A 21,469-nucleotide genomic window follows, 5' to 3' on the forward strand; every position below is an offset into this window, starting at 1 on the left:
CCTGTGCCTGAGCAGCACCTGAGGACTGGGAGGCCAAACCCACAGACCTGGAGCAGTGAGTTTCATCACAGTGCCAGGTATTCATGAGGAAATAAACCAGCAAAGTGCAAACATAAAGAAAATTTAGTGTGAGACCGTAAAAAGCTGCTGTAAATAAAATTTAATGTGAGCTGAGCATTTTTTTTTTTTTTTTGCTCATGACTCGGACAACGATATCTGGCTGCTGTCAGAGACCTTTTAATATATCAGGCTTTTGATTTGAGGGCGCTGAACAAAGAGTGTAAAACTCATGATCCATATTTTATGGCAGGAGGAGAGTAAGGCCATTTCAGAGAGAGATGGCTTTGGTGGCGAGGTTGGTCTCCATAAAGAATATCCTGCTTTTCTCACTACCTGGCACTTCTGACTGAGCCCAGACCAACCCTGACCAGCCCTCGGGCCAGTCCTGCTACTTCAGGCTGAAAATCAGGACACAATTTAGGGCATGAACTAAAGCTGGTGGTTGTGGAAAACTGCAGTGGGTTCCCGTCCTGAGCTTTAGCTGGTGCTCAGCACAATCTCTCTGGTCAGGGAAAAAAATGCTGTGGCTCCCAGTTAATAAAGATGAAGAAAACATATCGCAGAAGTATAAGGTCTGTAACAAATTCAGACTGACTCTAACTTCAGAGGTTTTTTTCCAAAGCTGAAAGTGCCCAGTTATTATGAATGTTTTATTTAATAACACCCCCAGGAGGCCTTTAAGGCTGGAAAAAATAAAAGGTAGCACGGTGGGAGAAGAAAAAAGGTCCATGGAGGTCGAGAATTTTGGTATTGATACAGGGCCATGGGTTTTGCACAGGGAGCCATCAGCTGTTTTGCACTGCTGTTGGGCATTCCTGAGTGTAAATGGCTTTTTCCTGCTACCAATTAACACCCTCCAAGCCACCACCTCAGGATATCAGGCAGCTGATGCAAATCATTCCCGCTGTGAGATTAACCTGATTATTTACACCAGACTGTAGAATGTTTGAATTAGCTGATATATTTTAATTTTTGTCCAAATATTGTGGGGTTTTTTTTCATTCCCAGGTCTCTTCTGCTTTGCTCAAATATATTAAATGGAAATTAATGCCAGAACTACATAAAGCTGCAAGGGTGTTGCAAAAATAAGCACAGGGCCATGCAAACAGAGGAATATATTCTATCAGTTATATATCTCCAGTGTAATATTATTATGTTTTAATACTTATCTTTTTATTAGGAAAGTTCAGTGTGCTATAGACACAGATTTACTGGGTTTAGTCAACACAAGCAAGGCTGACACTGAAACTCTCACCACTCTTATCTTACTTGAAATGTTACATTTTACCATGAGGTTTTGCAAAGAAAATGTTCCTTCCAGTTTAAGAAACACCACTTCACAATGTCAGAAATGAACATTACACCTGCCCCATGCGGGGCAAAAATCACTGAAAATCCATTGTTCCTTACGTTAGCCAGACACTGGTTAAAATATGTAAACTTTAATTTGAGAGCAGGTTGGAACACACTTGGCTGAAGAAATATGATTCCTCCTCTACTTAAGAATTTCCTTATTTTGGAGAAGGGACCACCTGACCTTGTATCCAAGGCTGGTGCTGTATTACAAAACAGTAACAGTAGAAAAGGTAGAAAATCTCCTTTTTTTTTAAAACAGATCTTCCATGTGTTATCGCATGCAGCAAAGAAATAACTCCTCACTGCTTCCTCACTGCAGCTTTAATCCAATAACGAATTTCAGGCTTGGATTTCGGCATGTGCACAAGCATTTGTGCCAAGCTTCAGGCAAACTTGCTCTGCTTCCACGTCCACCAGCATCTCCCCTTCCCAGGCACGGCAGGAAGCAGCCACAGCACAGTCCCCTTGCTTTTCACAGCGGAAAAATAATGAACTTTTGCTGCAGAGGAAGCAAGAGCCTGGGCAGGTGGGGAGAGCTGTCTCACTCAGGTAAATCTGGGCCTGCCAAGAGGAATTTTCTCCCTTCAGGGGCTGAGCAGCCCCTGCAGAGCCCACCCCAGTGGAGGGGAGGCTGAACACATGAGAGCTTTTAGCCAGCAGAGAAAAATACAGATTTTTATCCTCCAGCTGATTTCTGTCTTCACTCATAACTGCTTTAGAGAACTGAAGCGAAACATGTAAGTGTCCAGTTCTGTTTATCTCATAAGTTTGAAAAGAACAGGGTCCCTTCTTGTTAAAGATGAATTATGTGGGGTGGAACAACCTAAATGCACTACCCCACTGGCATGGAAACTGGGCAGGGTTTTCCTGCAATCCAAAAGGGGAAGTTTCTGTGGCCTCCAGCCAGGAATGGAAGAATAGATGTAAAGAAGTAAAATAAGCCCATTATGTTTATTTGGTTCCAAGAACCACTGAGACATTCTTATTGTGCAGGGCAGCTGTATCATTTTTTTCTTTTCCTTTTCCCCTTTTCCTTTCCCCCTTTTCCTTTTCTTTTCCTTCTTTCATTCTTTTCCCTTTCCCTTTTATTTTCCCCTTTTATTTTCCCCTTTTCCTTTCCTCCTTCTCCTTCTCCTTCTCCTTCTCCTTCTCCTTCTCCTTCTCCTTCTCCTTCTCCTTCTCCTTCTCCTTCTCCTTCTCCTTCTCCTTCTCCTTCTCCTTCTCCTTCTCCTTCTTTCTCTTCTCCTTTCCCCCTTTCCCCTTTTCCTCCTTTCTCCACTTTCACTTTTTCCTATTGTCCTCCTTTTTTTCTTTTCCCTCTCTTTCCTGACTTTCTCTTTTCCTCTCTTTTCGTTTTTAAATTTCTTTTTCTGCTCCCTCTCTCAGGATCCCTCTGGCATACACTTGCTGGTGAATGTATGAGTATGTGATATGTCCTCATGAAACTTTGTATTTACCTCTGTGTTCATTGCAGTGCTTTGGGGAAAAAAAGAAAGGGTCGAACACTCTTTTATGTGTATTGAAACTCATAAAATGTATCTGGATTGCATAAGAGGTAAGGAAAGCTGAAATTTTGTCCTCTTTAAACCTGTTTCATTACTTTTTAACTCTACTGTTTTCAAAAATAATGCTGAAGAAGATGACTAGGCACTACATGTAGAAGTTGTCCTGGCAGACAGTAACAAGATCTAATTTATCTAATTATAAAGCTGGAAAAATGCAAACCCATTGTCTCTGGGTAACTACTGTAACTTTTTTAATCCTTAAAAGATTTGCATTTGATTGATAATCTGAAATATCCCAAAGTTTCTTAAAATTACCATCGGGGGGGAATTTGATATAATTTCACTTAGGTAAAAAGATGCAACTCCTTCTGCAAAATGACAGGAGAAAATCAAAACCACATGGAACTCTGAACACTGTGTTTGCCCATCCTTTCTTGGCTCCTCTCACACCAGGTCTGGCTGGAATTTGGATACGCCGTAGGACAGCGTAAGTTATAGTAGCCAGGACGATGCTCCAATTTATGATTGTTGTCAGGGCAAGGTTCCCCAGAGCACAATGAATCCTGCTTCCTCAGCTTGCTGTTATCACTGATAACACACAAAATCAGTGATGACACACAATCAGCGATAACACAAAATCAGTGATAACACAACATCGCTGATAACCCAGCATCAGCGATAACGCAACATCAGCCATAACGCAATATCTGATAAAGCAACATCACCCAGGAGGGAAAAAACCCCAGGAATTCCCTAACACCACATCAGTCCCACCCAAGGTGTGTCCCAGGGTGTCACCTACCTTCCAAATTGAGGGTCACCACTGCCGTGTCATCCTCCAGCCCCTCGATCACCTCGCACTTGTACCTGCCGTAGTCCTCCAGCCTGATGTTGGCGATGACGAGCGAGGCGTCGTTCTCGCTGCTCTCCTGCAGGAACACCCTGCCCTGGTAGCCCCCGTAGCTCTTCCTGTGGTGCCCCATGGCCACGAACACGTCCACCTCCTTGAGGTAATCGTAGGTGAGTTTGGTCCACTTGACGCGGATTTTGTGTGCTCCTGAGCCGGCGGCGGCGGAGGAGGAGTGCTCGTGGTAGAATTTGCATGGCAGTGTCACGTTGCCGCCACGGTGGGAGAAGATCTTGGCTTGCTCTGCTACCACCAGGAGACGAGGCCCGTTTTCTGTGGGATTTAAGGGGGAAAAGGTGAAAAAACCCAAAAACCAGCACTCACTGTGGTTTGGTTTCGCAGGGTGTCCCGGGATGAAGGAAGAGATGAGAATCTTGAATCTGTGTTTTAGAAGGCTGGTTTATTAGTTTATGATATATATTCTATTCTATTCTATTCTATTCTATTCTATTCTACTCTATTCTAAGAAAATTATATACTAAAACTATACTAAAAGAAAAGAAACAGTAGAAGGCTGGGAAAAGAATAGAATGATAATAAAATCAAGGTGTTTGCAGGGGTCCTGGGATGAGGGAAGAGATGAGAATCTTGACTCTCTGTCTCAGAAGGCTGGTTTATCATTTTATGATATATATTATATTAAAAGAAAATGATATACTAAGACTATACCAAAAGAAAAGAGACATCAGAAAGCTAGCAAAGGAAAGGAATAGAATGATAATAAAATGTTGTGACTGCTCACAGCCTCAACACAGGTGGCTGTGATTGGTCATTAATTAAAAACAATTCACATGCTGGGTAAACAATTCTCCAAATCACATTCCAGAGCAGCAAAACGTGGAGAAGCTGAAGATTCACAGCTTCTCAGGAGAAAAGATCCTAATGAACGGACTTTTCATAAAATATGTCTGTGACAACCTGCTCTCCAAGAATTGGCTTGCAGTCTTCCTTTTACGCAATGGGTGTGGTCAATGCTGTTGGTGTCTCAAGTTTTAGCTTTTATATTTTTCAGATTCTGTGCTGCTTCAGTGTGTAGCTCTGAGCTTCATGTTTAGTGTTAGCGAGTTCTCCTCCCAGGATAGGTAGGAAAAGGAAAACAATTCCTTGGACTTGTCTTTTCCTTTTCCTCGGAAAAGGAAAACAATTCCTTTTCCAGCTTGACCAAAGACAACAGTTACAAGCACCAGGCCCAAAAATTACAAACAACAGTAAATTGAAGAGAGAAAAACAATGATGGGATTTCATGGGCTAAAGCTGGAATTGGACAATGAACTGCAAGATGCAAATGGAGCAGAACTGATCACAGTGACAGACCCCAGGAGTGTTTGTGCATTTTGGGGCCATTTTGGTTCATCTTGGGTTCATTTTGGGACCATTTTGGGTTCATTTTGGGTGCAGCCCTGGCTGGGCTCTTGTGCTGCCCAAGGTGGATCCATGGAGGAGATCCTTTGAATAAATCCCTGCTCTATTCTGTAACTCTGTTCACCCTCTGTTCTAGCTCAGCCTTCACCAGCTGCATCTGCAGGATTACCACCCTGCAATCATTTTGGACCTATTTAGTAATAAGGTTTATAAGCCAGTTTTAAATAAATATTTGTCATTATTGTTTAATTATGATAATAAAAGATTAAAAATTGTATATTAAATATTATAATTTATTATTTAATTATTTGTGCAAAAGCATCTCAGTGCCCCTTACACAGGCAGAGACTGTCCTGTACTCATGAAGAGAGAGTTGTGTAAATAGATTTACAGTGTTGTAATGCTGATGAATGAATGCCGTCACCCATAAAAGGCTTCAAAACACTTCTCATATTTTCCTATTTTCATGAGTTGTATATCAGTTCTTTATTTTTTATTTTCATAATTCAATTTTTCTGGAGGGATTCTGCTTATTCAGGCAGCAGCACACAGAGCTCCTGACAGTCTGGGATGCAGAGAATCCCACTCACAAAGCAGAAAAACCATTAATGCATCAAACAGCATTATTTATACTGACATGAAAAGTGTCAGCAAAATTCTAAAGTAGATATTTTAGGCATTTGTATTTTGTATTTTATTCTAAATTTTGAGTGTAAGTTCCTCTTCTGACCAGAGTAAGGAAGTCCAGTTGCTTTTCAAACGTAAAATCTGTTCCTCTGCTGCCCACCCTCTTCATCGTCCCAATGTAGTTTTTCCTCCTTAAAACTTGTCACTGCTTTATCTTTTATATTTTGATCACACTTTTCATGCAAGCCTGTATGTGACTGTCTGTTTCCTCTCCTCCTCACTCCAGGTTTCCTGCTTTCCTTCCCTCTAGCAGCAGATGTTGCCCTGTGAAATAATTTGGCTTAGGACAGTCGGCTGGGGCAGGTGCTGTCTTCCAGCCCTGAGTCTCTGGGGATTTTACAGGCTGTGCTGCCTTGGGAAAACCCTGGAAAATGCAGATTTCATGTGCTAGTCAGCAGACGTACCCAAAAGTGAGAGTTTTGCCTCCTTTCAGTACCTCTTGCCTCGTTCTTCATGCGAAGTTTGCAAAACTGGCTGAGCAAGCTCAGCATTCCTGTTGGGTTTGCTGTCCTTGAGCCCTGAGACAGTGACCAAAACCCCCAAAAAACCACCAGCTCTCTGGGAAAGCACCACCAACCTCCCTGTGCACTCACAGGCTGTGAAAAGAGACTTTGCAACCCCCTGTCCGTGTTCAGCAAGTTGATTTGGCTGCCCGAAATTGCGATTCCCCACTCTGAGGCTCGACCTGGCTCTCTCTGAATCCAGCAAAAGCTGTGGGTGAGCTCCCAGAAAAGAACCACAGAGGCTGCTGAGAGGATGGCCCTGTGAAGGCTGGCAGCAATTTTCTGTGCTGGTTCAGACAGAAGGGATGAAAAAATGCCATCAGCCGGGGATATGTGGGTGGCTGGAGGAGGGAAGGACGGGGATGGATGCAGAGCTCTCCATGGAGTGTCTATCCCACCTCTCCAGCTCTCTGTCCACAGCACTGCAGGAATCTGTGATGTGTCCACAGCATGAGGGGCATGCAGAGAGCCTTTTGGAGCCCTCCAGACAGTCCCAGGCTTCTGAGGCCTGGTGGCAGCTCTGTGGTTAAACGAAATATCTGCCCGAAGTGCAGCCTCAGCTGGGTTTCCCTCTCTGCCCACTGCTGCACTGAGCTGCACCTCAGGGAATGCAGGATTTTGTGTTTATGCAAACACAAAATGAGGGTGGTAATTGCAAAGACAAGCTTGCTGAGTGCAAATGTGCATCTGCTTGGGGAGAGCAGGTATCCCAAAGGTACAGCTCTTCATTGGGAGGTGCTGTGTCCAGAGCTTTGCTGCTCTCTGCACTGCTCAGGGCTCAGCTTCCTCAAGAATGAGCAAATTTGAGTGCTGCAATGTGTTTTGCAGGGTGAGAGACCTTCCTGCCTGGTGAGAAAACAAAGCTGAAGAGCAGGTTGCCTACAGCCCCTTTCCAATGATGTTCTTTTTCACTGCCCTCCTTTCCAGAGGCTCAGGGATGCTCCAGCAATCCATTCCCGAGGAGAGCATCCAAGGAGAGAGGTGATCTGAGGCAAGGCACCATGGAAAGCTTTACCAGCAGTTTCCACAGCAGGAGGAGGAGGAGAAGGAGGAGGAGGAAAGTGAAGAGACAGCCAGCACAGTTTGTCTGCAAATTTTCCTGTTTCCTTTGGGGACAAAGACGTTCCACAGTGCTCTGTCCACCTTGGGAGGAGAAATGTTATGCTTTGGGGTGGTTATTACCAAGAAATCTGACTCAGAGCTGAGCTATGTTGGGCTTTTAGTGCTGAAATAGTCAAGTTAATAAATATTTAGCAGAAAGGGCTGGGAGGCTGTGACTCAGGCTGTTAATGCTCACTCTTTCTAACAACTGTGGCTGTGCCAGCAGGGCCTGGAGGCTTGCCCAGAGCAGTGTCACCTCTGACTCCAGCAGCAGCACCCTAATTTGGGGATGTTCCTCCCTGCTGGCTGCCTCCCACCTCCTCTGGCCCTCTGCAGCAGCCACGGGCTGAGTCTGGGTAGGTGTGAAGAGATAGAGAGGATGGTAGCCTGGGAGGGGAAAGGGAAAAGGAAAGGAAAAAAAAGGAAAGGAGAAAGGGGAAAAAAGGAAAGGGAAAAGGAAAGGTAGAAGGAAAGGAAGAAGAAAAGGGAAAATAAAAGAGGAAAAAAAGGAAAGGAAAGAGGGAAGAAAAGAGGAAAGGAAAAAATGAGAAAAGAAAAGAGGAAGGGAAGGGAAGGGAAGGGAAGGGAAGGGAAGGGAAGGGAAGGGAAGGGAAGGGAAGGGAAGGGAAGGGAAGGGAAGGGAAGGGAAGGGAAGGGAAGGGAAGGGAAGGGAAGGGAAGGGAAGGGAAGGGAAGGGAAGGGAAGGGAAGGGAAGGGAAGGGAAGGGAAGGGAAGGGAAGGGAAGGGAAGGGAAGGGAAGGGAAGGGAAGGGGAAAAGGAAAAGGAAAGGAAAGGGGAAAAGGAAAAGGAAAAGGAAAAGGAAAAGGAAAAGGAAAAGGAAAGGGGAAAAGGAAAGGAAAGGGGAAAAGGAACAGGAAAAGGAAAAAGGGAAAGGAAAAGGAAAAGGAAAAAGGGAAAGGAAAGCATGGCTTTTCTCATCCTGGAATATCTCCCTCCTTTGACCCTGGATGTTCCAAGGAAGATGTGACACCTAAATGTGCCTCCACTCACAAGTTTTGCAAAAGCCAGCTCTTTTTTTACAGAAAATGGGATGGTGTGCCCTTCTCACTGGAAGGACAGTGAGGCAGAGAATGACATTGCTGCTGCTGCTTCTCCCAGATCTGGGAGAGGAGGAAGGATCCCTGGCTTTCGAGGAAAAGCAGATGTCAGGCTGGGGGATGAGGCACAGCTTAGGCAGCAGGGATAGAAAATGAGATGACAGGGGTTTGGCAAGAGGCCTCAAGGTTCTCATTATCCAGTAGCCAGTGAGAGCTAGGGCCAAATCTACCTAAACTGAACATTTTTGGGAGTGTGGCACAATGAATGGTCTTACTCTTCCTGGAGCTGATAAATTAAAAAAAAAAACAAATCCAAGATCCCAAGAAACCAAACAGAGAGCAAAACAGAATTCCTTCATTTAAAATAGGTGGTTGTCTTTGGTTTTACTGTTGTGAAACTCAGTTAGAATGAGGAATGCATTCTTCTTCCTGGGTTACCTCAGTGAAACAAGGACGGATCTCTAGTGATGGGAGATGGAGGCAACACTGGTTTGAAGGGTGGTAGCTCCCTGCCTTGCTCCCCTCATAGGCATTCTGGCAAGGCTAGTCCTTCTAAATAAAATTATTTCTGTCTCTGAATGGCAGGAATATCTGGAAGGTGCCTGCAAGAAGGAAAAAGGACGTGACACCCAGGTGCGGCCGCTTGAGGAGGATAACACATTTCCCCCCGAACTGCTTCTTTCAGAAATGCCATCAGAGAACTTGTGAGATCTGCAGCCAAGCAGCTGTGAGCTCTGAAGCCCCTGGATTGGGGAGGGTTTGACCCTCGTTGAGGAGTTTGGATCGTGGCTGGGCACCAGGCAGCTCAGGTGTGCCCCTGCTGAGCCCGAGATGGTGCAAGAGCTCCCCAGCTGCTCCCAGATGCTCCTGCTGCTGGGGACAGAGGTGGCAACGCCCTGGTGGCTGCCCCTGGGCTCAGCTCTGTGAAAAACGCATGTGTTTTATGATTGGCTTTTCGCAGATATTAAAATGAGTATTATATGTGTTGTGTTAGAAAGTGTTGCTGCGTTAAATATAGTTTTAGGTTATAAAAAAATGTTAAAATAGAAACTGTGCTATGTAGGATACTTTTTTTAAAGAAAGGACTCGCACTGAGATAGCAGCCACAGGACATCTGAATCTTTCAGAGAAAGGGAATTTATTGCCCCATTATCAGAAGAAATGAACTTCTTCCCACCTCAAAGGCGCTGTCAGGATTAGGAGGAAGAAGTTGACATGACCAGAGAGAATCCTGTGTTTGAATGGGATTTGTGCATCATGGATGAGGTGTATGAATATGCAGCAGGCTATTGTTTTTAAGGGTTAATCCTCTGTTAACGTGGGCCCTTTTTCGGGCTTGTGCTGCCCAGAAAAGGTACCCAGACACCCATAACTCTTTGTTTCTATTGTCTCATATTGTCCTAATCCAAATTGTCCAAATTGTTATTACTCTAATTGTATTATTAATTTTTTTAACCATTTTATTACTGTTAAACTTTTAAAATTTTAAAAACAAGTGGTTGGCGTTTTTCACGGCTCCAAGGGCAGAACTGGGAGGAGAAAGATTTCCCAGGTGGGGCTTTCCAGCCTTCCAGGCGCATTTTGCATGGTCAGGCAGGCAGCAGCCGAGCTGTTAGCACAGAACCAGGCCCCACTGGTGACTAATTAGCTCTAAATTTTACTGCTGGGCATGTTTTAATGGTTTTTTTTTTGACTTTTTAGTTGGGGGCTGATTGTTGGGTTGTGTTGCGATATTTTGGGCTTTTTTGGGGGGTTTTTTGGTGGGTTTTTTTGGTGCTTGTTTTATGTTTGTTTATGTTTGTTTGTTTGGATTTTTTTTGTGTTTTGGGTTGGTTTTTTTGAGTTTGTTGTTTTCATTTTCTTTTTTGTTTGTTTGTTTTGCAGTTTTTTCAGTTTTTTGGGGGGTTTTTTGTTTGTGGAGTTTTTTGGGTTTGTTTTTTTCAATGTGTTTTTTTTGTTTGTGGAGTTTTTTGGTTTTGTTTTTTTCAATGGGTTTTTTGGGTTTTTTTTTGTTTGTGGAGTTTTTTTATTTAGTTTTTTTTTTAATGGGTTTTTTGGTTTTTTTTTTGTTTGCTTTTGGGGGTTTTTTGTTGTTTTTTTTTTTTTTTTAATTTTGGTTTGGTTTTTTGTTTTTTTTTCTTTTTGGGGTTTTTTTTGGGGTTTATTTTGCCTCTTTTTTTGGTGTGTTTTAACTATACTTTTGCTGCGGGGTTTTCTCCTGGCTTCCTTTCCTTATTTTCCTCCCTTACCTGGGTTCTGCACAGCAGAATGATGGCAAGCCAGGCTTGGAGGGGGCCAAGAACAGAGTGTGGGGCAGAGAGGATGAATCACACCGCAACCCTTGGCAAACAGGTTTACCTCCTTTATCCACCAGGAGTATCCACAGTCCTGTGTGTTGAGCTGGCCACAAAAATTGATTATTCCAGCATTTTCATGGAGTGCCTCACAAAGTGACAGTGGAGGAAAAGGTGTGCATTTTTACAGACGGGAAAAACAAACTCACAAGCCATTATGATGGCATTACAGAAGTGTTTTGTCAGATAAATTCATGTATTCCCTAAATGCTCCACACTGTTAGCAAGCCCCTAGCTTAATATTGTCCTGTGCCATTATGTTTTAAATAAACAGAGCTGTTTCTGGCTTTCCTGTAGTGTTTCCAGGGATTTGAGCTCATGCTAAGATATTCTCACTCTTCTCACAGCAGTTGTTACCCTTAATTTTTTTTTTAATCTAAAATTTTACTTAAAATTAATAAATTGTTTTTGTGAAAACAAGGGTTCCTGTTTTCTATAATATGTAGAGAAGTGTATTATTGATGAACTAATATATGGGTGTATCACTCAAAGAATACTGAGGAAAACATGATGGGGAATCACACACATATTTGGCACATAGTGCACATTTTTTCTATTTGTGTTTTAACTAATTGCCTTTTTCCTTCTGCTTTTGGGGAAAAAAAATCTAAAATCTTTTATATATCATCTGCAGGACTGGTAAAATATGTTTGTTTTTTTTTTTTTTTTGGCTCAAGATCTAATGCAGTTTTGCTGTGTCACGAGAAGGAAAAGGCAAGGATCCACCTCCCGTGTTCCTGCCTCTGAACAGACAGGACAGAACACTTTCAACACACTTTTAAGTTTTGATAAAAAACTGGGAAGAGAAATGCTAGATAAATCTTATTTAGAAGCTTCAGTTTCCAAATAACAGCATGGCTAAAAAATAGTAAAGCTGGTTTATATATAACAGAGAATAAATCAGTCTTTGTAACAAAGACATTACAAAGATGAGATAAGACATTTTTCAGCTGATTCCATCTCCTCAGCTTGGGGAGGGAATTGTTAAAGAGGACACATTAACTCAGGTTTAGGTTTCTAGGAGACCTAAGAGCACATAAAACCATCAGGGAAATAACAAACTTCATCTCTCCTAAATTATTGCCTTAAATAACTTCTAAGTGTGTTTTGCTTGGGTGTAGATAAATTTCATGGAGATCAGGTGTCGCAGAGCAGAAATCAAGGCAAAGTCTCTGCACCCCTTCCTCACAGAAGTAAATCTTCATGGGTGGCATGAGGACTGTTTGACAGAACCAAAATATTACACAGAAACTGCATAAACAGTCCCTTAATCACCCCCAAATGCTACTTATAAATATGGAATTCCACTGACATAACCAGCAAAGGGAAATTAATGATTTCAATTCACGTTCTACGCAAAACCTTGTGTCTCTGTAATTTTATTTTTTTTTAATAACTCAGATGGCACCCATCAGTTAAGGTCTGCTCCAGAAGATGCAGTCCAGGGTACCTTCAAGGAGAGCACATTTTCGTTTTCATTTTTGTTTTGATTTTTTTTGTATTTTGGGGGTTTTTTGGGGTTTTTTTTTTTTTGTGGATTTTTTTTTAGGTGGGGGATTTTGTTGATTTCTGTGGAATTTCTGTAGGTGGAATTTCTGCTCTCTGCTGACTCTTCTATCCCCTGCAGTTGCAACAGGCCATGATCTGAGGAGGGAAGCAGGTTGTGTGGAAATCAAAGAAAAATCTTTGATTCTGTGGAAATCAAAAAAAATTGCAACAAGTGGCAGGAAGATGCATCGTGGCATCATCAACATTGTCCTGAATGGCAAAATAAAAGGGCAAGAAAAAAAAAAAAACCCAACAAACAAAACGCCAGACATAAAGCAGAAAACACAAAGGCAAGGAAATTGAAAGAAATGTAGAGATGTCAGTGTCACGGCAAATGGAAAAATGCAGAAAGGTGGAAAGAAGGAAATAAGTCAAAGGTAAAGTGGAAAAGGAAGAAGTTAAGATTATCTTGAGTGGATAAGAAATAAATTAAGAGGTCAGATGAGCAGTGCATTTAATCTTTTATCAGGTTTTTAGCTGGCCCAGAAACTCTGCTCAGATTCTTACTCTCTTTTGGTGCTGACTTGATTTGAAGGAAAAGAAGTGGACTGTAAATAAAACTCATAATACTGCAGAATGAGTTGGACAAAGATTTCCCTGCTTTTGTTATTAGTTAATTGATTTAAATCATTTGCATTTTTTTTTGTTTGTTTGTTTGCTCCAATTGGGCAGCATTAAAAAGTTTTCTGTTCGTTCCATGCTGAAATATTTTTTGGGTATGCATAAATAAATCTGTGCAGGGATCTTGATAGGCAAAGGGGTGCATACTTTCACCTCAAACAAAGCAAAATGAATGAATATGAATATTAATATTAATTTTTACACTCCCCAGATTATTTCATTTATGGTTGTGGGTTTTTCTGAAGAGTGAAACTGGTGTCTCCCTGAGGCACACGGGGTTTTTCTGGGGTGTGGGGTTTCTGGGATTTTTGGCTTTTTATCCCCAAAAGTGAGACTGGAATGACAAACTACGACAGGAAGGGGAGAGGGTCAAGCAGCCCGGATAAAAGAGCAAAACCATGAAATCCACCACAGGCTTCAGCAAAGAAAGTAAAGCCACAGAAGTAATAAAATGCAGCTTTTCATATAAATATAAATGTTATAAATTTATCAGTTTTGTGCATAGCAGAATAAAACCAAAGGAGAAAAAATTATATAAAAAAGGCAATTGGGACAGAGGAAACAACCTGAAAACACTGTGAAAAGTAGGGAGGTTAAACTGTCTTGCAGTTGTTTAAGTCCAAATTAACTGCATTAACCAACAAGGAGAGAACCAGGAGCTGGAACTGACACTGTCAGCAGAGCTGCTGATGAAACCAGCAAATCATTTCTTGAGAAAAACTGAAATATTTAAAAGAGAACACAGACACAGAACTATGCCTGTTGCAGTGTTAGAGACTGGGAAAATGTTTAGTAAAAATAATGAAAATTATCTTCTCCAGAGAGTGGACATTTGAAAGGCAGAGCTCTGTGTCCTTGAAAGCAAAGTATAATTGCAGAGAATTAACAATTTATGAAACACTGTTTGTTGTGGTTGACAGATATTGAGTTTGAGGAGGGTGTCAGGAGATTTTACACTGATGGAGGGGCAGAAAATTGGGGTACCCAGACCTATTGGCACTGCTGTGGCCTCACCTGTCCCTTCAGGACGGTACCTAAAGTGTTTCTGGACAGCAGCAAAATAACAAATTCATGCAAAGAAAGTAATTAAACCATTAACCAGTTAATTAGCCTGACCTCAGCAGCAAACACGACTTTAGAACAAATTTTGAAGGAAAGTTTTTGAACAACAGGAATAAAGTCAGTACTAGAAAGTGGGATAAAGTTAAGCAGATATTTGCCAAGGAAAGTCAGAGTAATCTGATATCAGGTATGTAGCAAAACCAAATGTATAAGGCTGAGGAATGTGAGGTATCATTTGCTTGGAGCTTAGGGAGTTGAATGATATGGAAAAAAATATATAAAAAAGGCCAGTGAACTGCCTTAAGTACAATTTCTCTAATATTTCCACTAATTTTATCCTATAAAGTAATTGTGGCTTTTGGATAAATAAAATTTTCACATGGCTTATTAAGCAGCACTGAAAGGAGGAGAGCTGGCATTTAAACATTTGAAGAAAGAAGGGTGGAAAAATTAGGATGACATTTAATGCTGAATGCAAAACTCAGCTTTTTGAGGTCTAGGATGAAAAATTATTGATGTAGAGCTTGTAGTTGTTACTTTTAAGTGGCAGTGAGGGAGACTGACTGCTAAATACTGTCCATCACCACAGACTATTGATCAGCACTGCAGCACAGCTGGAGCAGCAAATTTGATCCAAGGTCTGAAGAACAAAGCATGGAAATTGGAAAACAGAAACACTGAGGCCAAATGAGGATTTTATCTGGAATAAAATAAATTTTTATCTGGAATAAAGTCCTGTCTGGATGCACTCAGGGAGTAAGAATTCAGAACTAGTGTAAAGATGAATTCCTGATATTAGCAGGTTGCAATATCCAATTTGGACCGTGATACACTTGGAGAAGGATTTGAAGAATCACACTCAGATGGTAGCTCTGGGGATATGGTGTTGCTGATGCTTTAAAGTGTACCTCAAAGAAGAAAAAATATTATTGGAAGCCAAAGAATAGCAGCATTACAGGAATAAGACCATACAATAAATGTGGAAGATTAGGAGGGTGTTTTCCATGTCAGAATAGTAGGATGCAGAACCCTTTTGCAGTAAGAAGACATGAAACCCAGCTTTTCAGCAAATAAAACTCAGCCTACAGGAGATTACATAATGTAAAGAATGGGGAATATAACACAGTTTCCTTCTCTGCCTCAGGAAATCCCTTTCACACCTTCTGTAATTCCAAGGCATTCCCAGGCAGAGTTTAGCCACACATCTCCTGGATTTCAGCTGTGGAGAGGGATGCTGGGTTTTGTTAATGTGATTAAAAACACCTGAACCTCTTCTACAGTGTTCCCCGATCTCCATCCCATCTACAGGTGTAGATTTTTTATAATTTTTTTAATTTTTTTTTTTTTTTTTTTTTTTTTTTGCAGCACTGGGCAGAGAGGGATCCCAGCCCTGGTGGGGTTCCACAGTGCAGAGTGGAGTGGCAAAAAACAGAAGCAGAAATGCCACATCCTCAGCAGTTTCAGTCTCTTTGATTTGTGGCTCTGTGCATTTCAGAGCCTGAACCAGCTTGAGAGGAGAGGGCTTGTGATACAACTCGAATTTAAATATTTATCCATCTCTCCTTCAAGGAATAAACTCCTGAGGTACAGGTGAGTTTTCCCAGGGAAGGAGAAGGGCTCACCTGGAAACTTCTGTCAGCTTTGAACTGCTTGGGCTAGTGACAATTGACATGCATGACTCCTGAATTGCACTAAAGTGCTGGATATCACAATTTCATTTTCCAAAAAAGCCAAGCTCGGAGACAAAAATCTGCATTATACAAGGGAAGGCAAAATATGTGTTTATTAGGCATCGATGTACGATTTGAAATTTGCCCTGGGAAACAAGTAACATGAGGATCTATCACTCAGAGTAGTGGTAGATCCTCATTTCACGTTTGATAACACATTCCTTTGACCTTCATCCTCAGAGGGAGAGCAGCTGTTTGCTGCTCCCTGCCTGACCTTGACAATCCCTGCTTTAATAGGCACAGGGTGCCTTTAACTTCTCTGCCTCTCCTGTGAACTCCTGAACGGTCAGCCCTTCCTGGTACCCTGCTCTCAGGCTTGGTAATTCATATTTACCCAAACAGCACCATTTTCTGGCTGTTGGGAGAAATAAATCAAACTTTAAAAAGAGAGAGGGGGAGTGAGAGAGAGAGACAGGGAGAGGGGAGGGGCAGTGATTCTGCGTTCCTTAATTTTGCAAAATTAATTTTAGCCAGGCTCAGGGAAGGCAGGGGTGAAAGCAGGAGAATCCCTGTTCATTCTGCCTGTCCTTACTGCATAAACCCCCTGAATGTTCTTGTGCAGGATAGCCCTCAAGGACTGAAGCTGGGACTGGAAAAAACAGCTGCATTGTGCTGCAGGCTCAAATCCTGCCACAGCTATAATCTCTGGGACTCAAACAGGATTCTGCAGAAGGCCAGGATAATATTTAGTGTGAATTAAAGGCACATTTCTTTCAGGGTAAGTTACATTTTTTATTTTATTTTTTTTTTTTTTACCAGTTTGCGTTGCCCAGTTATGATTTCTGATGTGCTGAGCCTTTTTAAACGAACCGCAGCAATAAATATCTGTGCTGTGGAGAGCTGTGTATGGCAGACCTCTTAAAATCAAATCTATTCTACAATAAACTGAAGTATTTCAACCCACTGCAGTTGTTTATTACTTTAAGATGCATGCTTTTTCTCTTTGTCTTAAATCATGCTGTATTTTACTCACTAACCTTTTTGCAAGGTTGTGACTAAGTGCTATTAAACAGTACAACTTTTTTTTTTTTTTTACTTTTCTTAGGAGAAATAACAATGCAACAGAACCAGAAAAGAAAACATTTGGACACCAGAAATACAAGTATTTAAAAAGTAGTGTGACAGAATAAAAATAATTTTAAAAATAAATTAAGGATCATTAAGCACATTATTCTTTTTCCCTCCACAATATGAAGATATTGGTATTTTCTCACTCATTTCCTTACCTTGAATGTGAACAATTCTTTCATGCTCCAGACTTGAGTTGCCAGGATGAGGTTCAGCCCCACAGGCAGAGATGAGCACCAGAAAAAGTAGAGTCTTCATCTTTACGGCCAAAAGGATCTTCCTCACTGTAAGAGCATCACATACGAGGAGGATTGTGAATTTTGGGAGACCTTGTACAGTGTTGCACTGCTCAACTTGTTAGAGCAGTGATTTTATGAGGGTTTTTTTTATTTATTTATTTTTTTAAATGTATTGAACCCACTCAGCTGGCAGAAGTTACAACAGCTGCTAATTTTTTTGGCATGAATATTGGACCACTTTATTGTGGACTTTAACTTAGTGAAACTACAAATCCATATTTAACTCTGCCTATGCAAGAATGCAACAAGAAAAAAAATAAAAAGAAAGTGCACAGACCAATATTCCTAAGCCAAACTCCTTGCAAGACCACACATAAGCAGTACCTGTGCTTCAAAAGAGGTTCTGGTGTACTTTTGATTTTCCAGACCTACTCTATTTCTGGTCTGCAAATACAATTAAAACAATCAAAGCTCTATCACTCTATCTGTATCCAGTGCATGATGCAATCTGCTGGTGACAGGTTCTCAAGATTAAAACGATCTTCTTGTAGGTTTTGGCATTTCAATCAAGTCTGCAGCTTAACTTAGCAGTCAGGGTGGCAAATCTGCTTGAGCTAAGCAGCAAAGATGACAAAACATTTATTAGGCTGACTAAGGAAGATCAATTTCACTTCAGATCCACTTATCACTCAAAAAAAACCCCAAAAACCAAACTGCCTGAACACACAATGAAATGTTTGAAACCATGCACAAAGTAGGTTAGAGTTGAAAATGCTACCGCTGCAGCTGCCCTGATTGATTTTTCATTCATTTCCACCCAGAATGCTGACGCACTGGCTGAGTGTGCCAGGTAGGGTCTCTGCAGTCAGCAGAGCCCAGCGCTGCAGGGAAAATCTCTGCCAGCCTCTGAGAACTAATTAGGCAAATGAGGACCTGAAATAGAAAAGGAGGCATAAAACACAAGAGGTTTTTGTGTGGTTTCTTTGGGCTGCTGTTGTGTTTTATGGCTGTAGTTCCCGTGAATCTGACTCCTTGAAATAAAAGGTAGCTGTTTCCCAACTTTGCCTTTAAAGAGAGTAGGATTCCCCCCTCCCATATCAAATATATGATTGTTTCCTCAAATGCACAGAGATAATTCTTTCCTCCTTCTCTTTCTCCATCAGAGCTAGAAACACATAAAATTAGCAGAATAACTCAGTCAAAACCAGGGTCTAGGTGTGAGTCCTGAGAGCAGTCCCCTACCCCCAAACAGACACAAACCCTGAAGTGCTTCAAGTCCAGATCTAAACGCTGTAACCTGAGCCAACCCCTGCTGCAGACTGAAAAAAGGAAAAAAATGCCATTTTCCCCTATCAGAACATGCACGTTTACTTGCCTGCCCTTCCATTTCTTCACAGCCAGCTTGGGGTGGGGAGCTCAAAGCCAGCTCAGCATCCCTGAATCCTTCCTGTGGAGTGCCTAGATGTGGAGGACAAGTGCTGGCTGCTCTCTCTTTCCCAGGTGGTCCGGGCTCAGTAACTCCAGCCTCGGCCACTCCCTCTTTCCTGGAAAGCCTGGATGGAGGATGGTGACCTCCATCTGGGACAGCAAGGACAGATGTGGCTCCCTCTAGAGCACATCAGCCCCAGCCTGGCCTCAGGGAGGGTCACCCCAGGGCGCCTGGGTGCTCCTTCCGAGTTCCTCAAGATTTAAAGCATTCATATTTTTACAAATTTTGCACTGAATTAGCGGATAACTCTCAACTCCATATATGGTGTTAGTTGCTGTCTTCACATTTTGGTCAGTCAAAAAATCCCTCTAGGCCTGAAATTCAATGGCAGCTTCAGGCTCCAAAAGTATAAACAAAAGTGAATTGAGGGGGAGCAAGCTGGGGGTAAATGACTTCATTACCTGAAGCTGAAATTGGAGGATTAACCCCTGATATGCAAATGGTCCAAACGTATAATTGTGTGAAAAACTCGTGTCCATTGTCCATCTTGGGTGTAGCCTCTGGGAAGCCTCTGACTGCCCAAGCTGTACCTGTTGAAGGCCTTAAATAAATACCCACTTTATTCTCTTGATCTTGTCCAGCTTCTGTTCTAGGCAGCCACTCCAAGGCCTCACTCCTGCAGGGTGTGACACCAGCCTGCCCTGTCCCTCACAAGCCCCACACTGTGTGTTCCCTCTCAGACTCCAAAATCCTGTAAGTTTGGGGTCTGGGGTTGTTTTTTTTTTTTTTTTAATTTTCTTTTTGGCTGTTGGCTAACATCTGACAATTCTTTTTTATTAATGATTTTTATTGATTTAGATGTGGCCTGTTTAACAAAAATGCTTTGGTTGGGAAGGCAAGGCCTGTGGGAGTATTCCAGCTTGGAGGCAAAACCTCTGGGCTCTGTGAGTGAGGAGAAGCCCACAGCGGCTCTGCAGATCAGCTCTTTTTGACTTCTAGCCACAAATCTGCCCTTTTCTGTGACAAAAAAACAAGCACAGGGATATTTTTGGGCACAGCAACCCCATCTATCCCAAGCACTGTGTGCACAGGCCCTGCTGAGGAGTGAGGAATATTTCTCCTTCTGGCAACATGGATGGAGAGCTCCACATGTGCCTCCCTTTCCTTCCCTGCTGATGGGAGAAACTCTTCCATGCAGCACCATCTGGGGATGATTTCCAGAGTAAATAATTTCAGGATGAAGGGTCCACCTTTTGGGGATATTTACCTGGTACCTCCAGGCAGGTATGATCTGATTTTGGAGGCTTTATGTGGCAGCATCACACAGGCAGGGTGACAGGCCACTGCTGACCTGGAATTGTGTTTTTCCTTTTCCTCAGTGTCCAGCTGACCAATCCCACATGTCACAGACATGGGTGGAGATCACCACACAGTTTTTTTTTGGGGGGGGGGGGATTTACCCAATTTGGTGGCATTTTTAGACTTGTTAAAAGGCAGAGATTGTGAGGAATGGCCTGGTACCTCTCTCCTCCTGGGATTCCCCATGATGGGAGTGGGGGCACAGAGCCAAGGCAACATTACCAGGCCAAGAATCTGACCCCTGGTGCTTTGTAGGTTATCCAAAAAGGCAATTAGCCAGAGGAATTCACATCCTCAGCCTCCAGCCAAAGCAATAGAAGTCAGACTCCATTTCTGCAGCAGCCTGGGAGGACCTCAGGGGAGACATGATAGGTGTGGATGTTTTCATATTAAAATTAATAAATTTGGCTGGGACTGGGCGATTTTTTTTTTTTTTTTTTTCGGTAAGGAATGGTAAAGATTAGTCATACTCAAGAAATTCACACTGGTTTCAATTACTGCAGGTTATGAATCTGCTATCTCCCTGGACAGGCCCACAAAGGAGCTGGGAAGGAGTTTTAAAGGGAGAACCTCAAGCCTCGGGGAAGTGCTCAAGGTCACTCAGTGTTTAAATTCCCCAGAACTGCTCATTCTCAGATACATTTTTAAGTTCTGACATTAAATCACCATTTTTCAGTACTTACATAGCCTTAATTCAGCAACTACTGGCATATCTAAAAGGCTGTAAAGCACCGATTTTTGTATTTTCGCATCATAATCTAAGAGTTTACAGAATGCTTTCAAGCTGTAAACTTTGTTTGGCTGTTTTAGCAACAGGCATCTCTCTGAAGGGCAGAGCACTGAAAAGCAGCATTACCCACCAATGTCTGTTTTGAATAGAATAACATATTTCTTATTTCCTTTTGCAACTGCTGCCTAGCTGCAGAACATGCAAACATCCACTGTGCGAGGACAGGGGCCACCTACCTCAATATTCCCTCTCTGGCAGTAGTTAAAAGCCTTTAAAGTGGAAAGATTTTTCGTTCACAGGAGTTAATTTTTGTCTTATGAGAAGAGGTGACAATGTCTTACATCAAATGTTTGTTTCTCTGAGTTGCAAGACCTGTGGAAGCCTGAGCTGAAAATGGCACAGGAGAAACCCAGACTCCTTGGGCTGAAACAGGAGGCTTCCTAATAAAACTTTTTGCTTTTCTGTGGAGTATTCTAAATTTAGTAAAATGAGGCTCAGAAACAAAAGGAATCAATGGCATCTAAACCAGGGATCAGAAAACATAAAATCAGTCTTGATAATTTGGGGTTGAAATAACCCCCAAATCTGTTATTATTCACACAAACCTACTGTATAATATAAGCCTTTACAGGCTCCTCTCTGTGGAGCTCAGATCCATCTGGGAGCTGGTGTTAAACAGAGAGAAATATCAATTTAACAGAACAAAAGATGTGTATTTACAGGGAGATGGTGCCAGCAGCAGTGATGAAGGGTGTCTCATCTTTAGGCATTTCTTGTGGGGAATAGAATA

At 42.1% G+C, this 21,469-nt stretch overlaps 1 protein-coding gene across 1 annotated transcript in view; it reads right to left on the reverse strand.

Moving 5' to 3' along the window:
- The window catches only part of HAPLN1 (hyaluronan and proteoglycan link protein 1), a 36,310-nt gene extending 19,108 nt beyond the window's left edge, over window positions 1–17,202 (reverse strand). Inside the window, exons 1-2 of the mRNA XM_063179986.1 lie at window positions 17,081–17,202; window positions 3,724–4,101 (exon numbers count right to left, since the gene is read on the reverse strand). Coding sequence (XP_063036056.1) covers window positions 3,724–4,101; window positions 17,081–17,180 — 478 coding nt within the window. The 5' untranslated portion in view covers window positions 17,181–17,202. The remainder of the gene's footprint in view (window positions 1–3,723; window positions 4,102–17,080) is intronic.
- Window positions 17,203–21,469: the final 4,267 nt, after the last annotated feature.

Source organism: Melospiza melodia, chromosome Z (assembly GCF_035770615.1).
Source record: "Melospiza melodia melodia isolate bMelMel2 chromosome Z, bMelMel2.pri, whole genome shotgun sequence".
In the NCBI taxonomy this organism is placed as follows: domain Eukaryota; kingdom Metazoa; phylum Chordata; class Aves; order Passeriformes; family Passerellidae; genus Melospiza; species Melospiza melodia.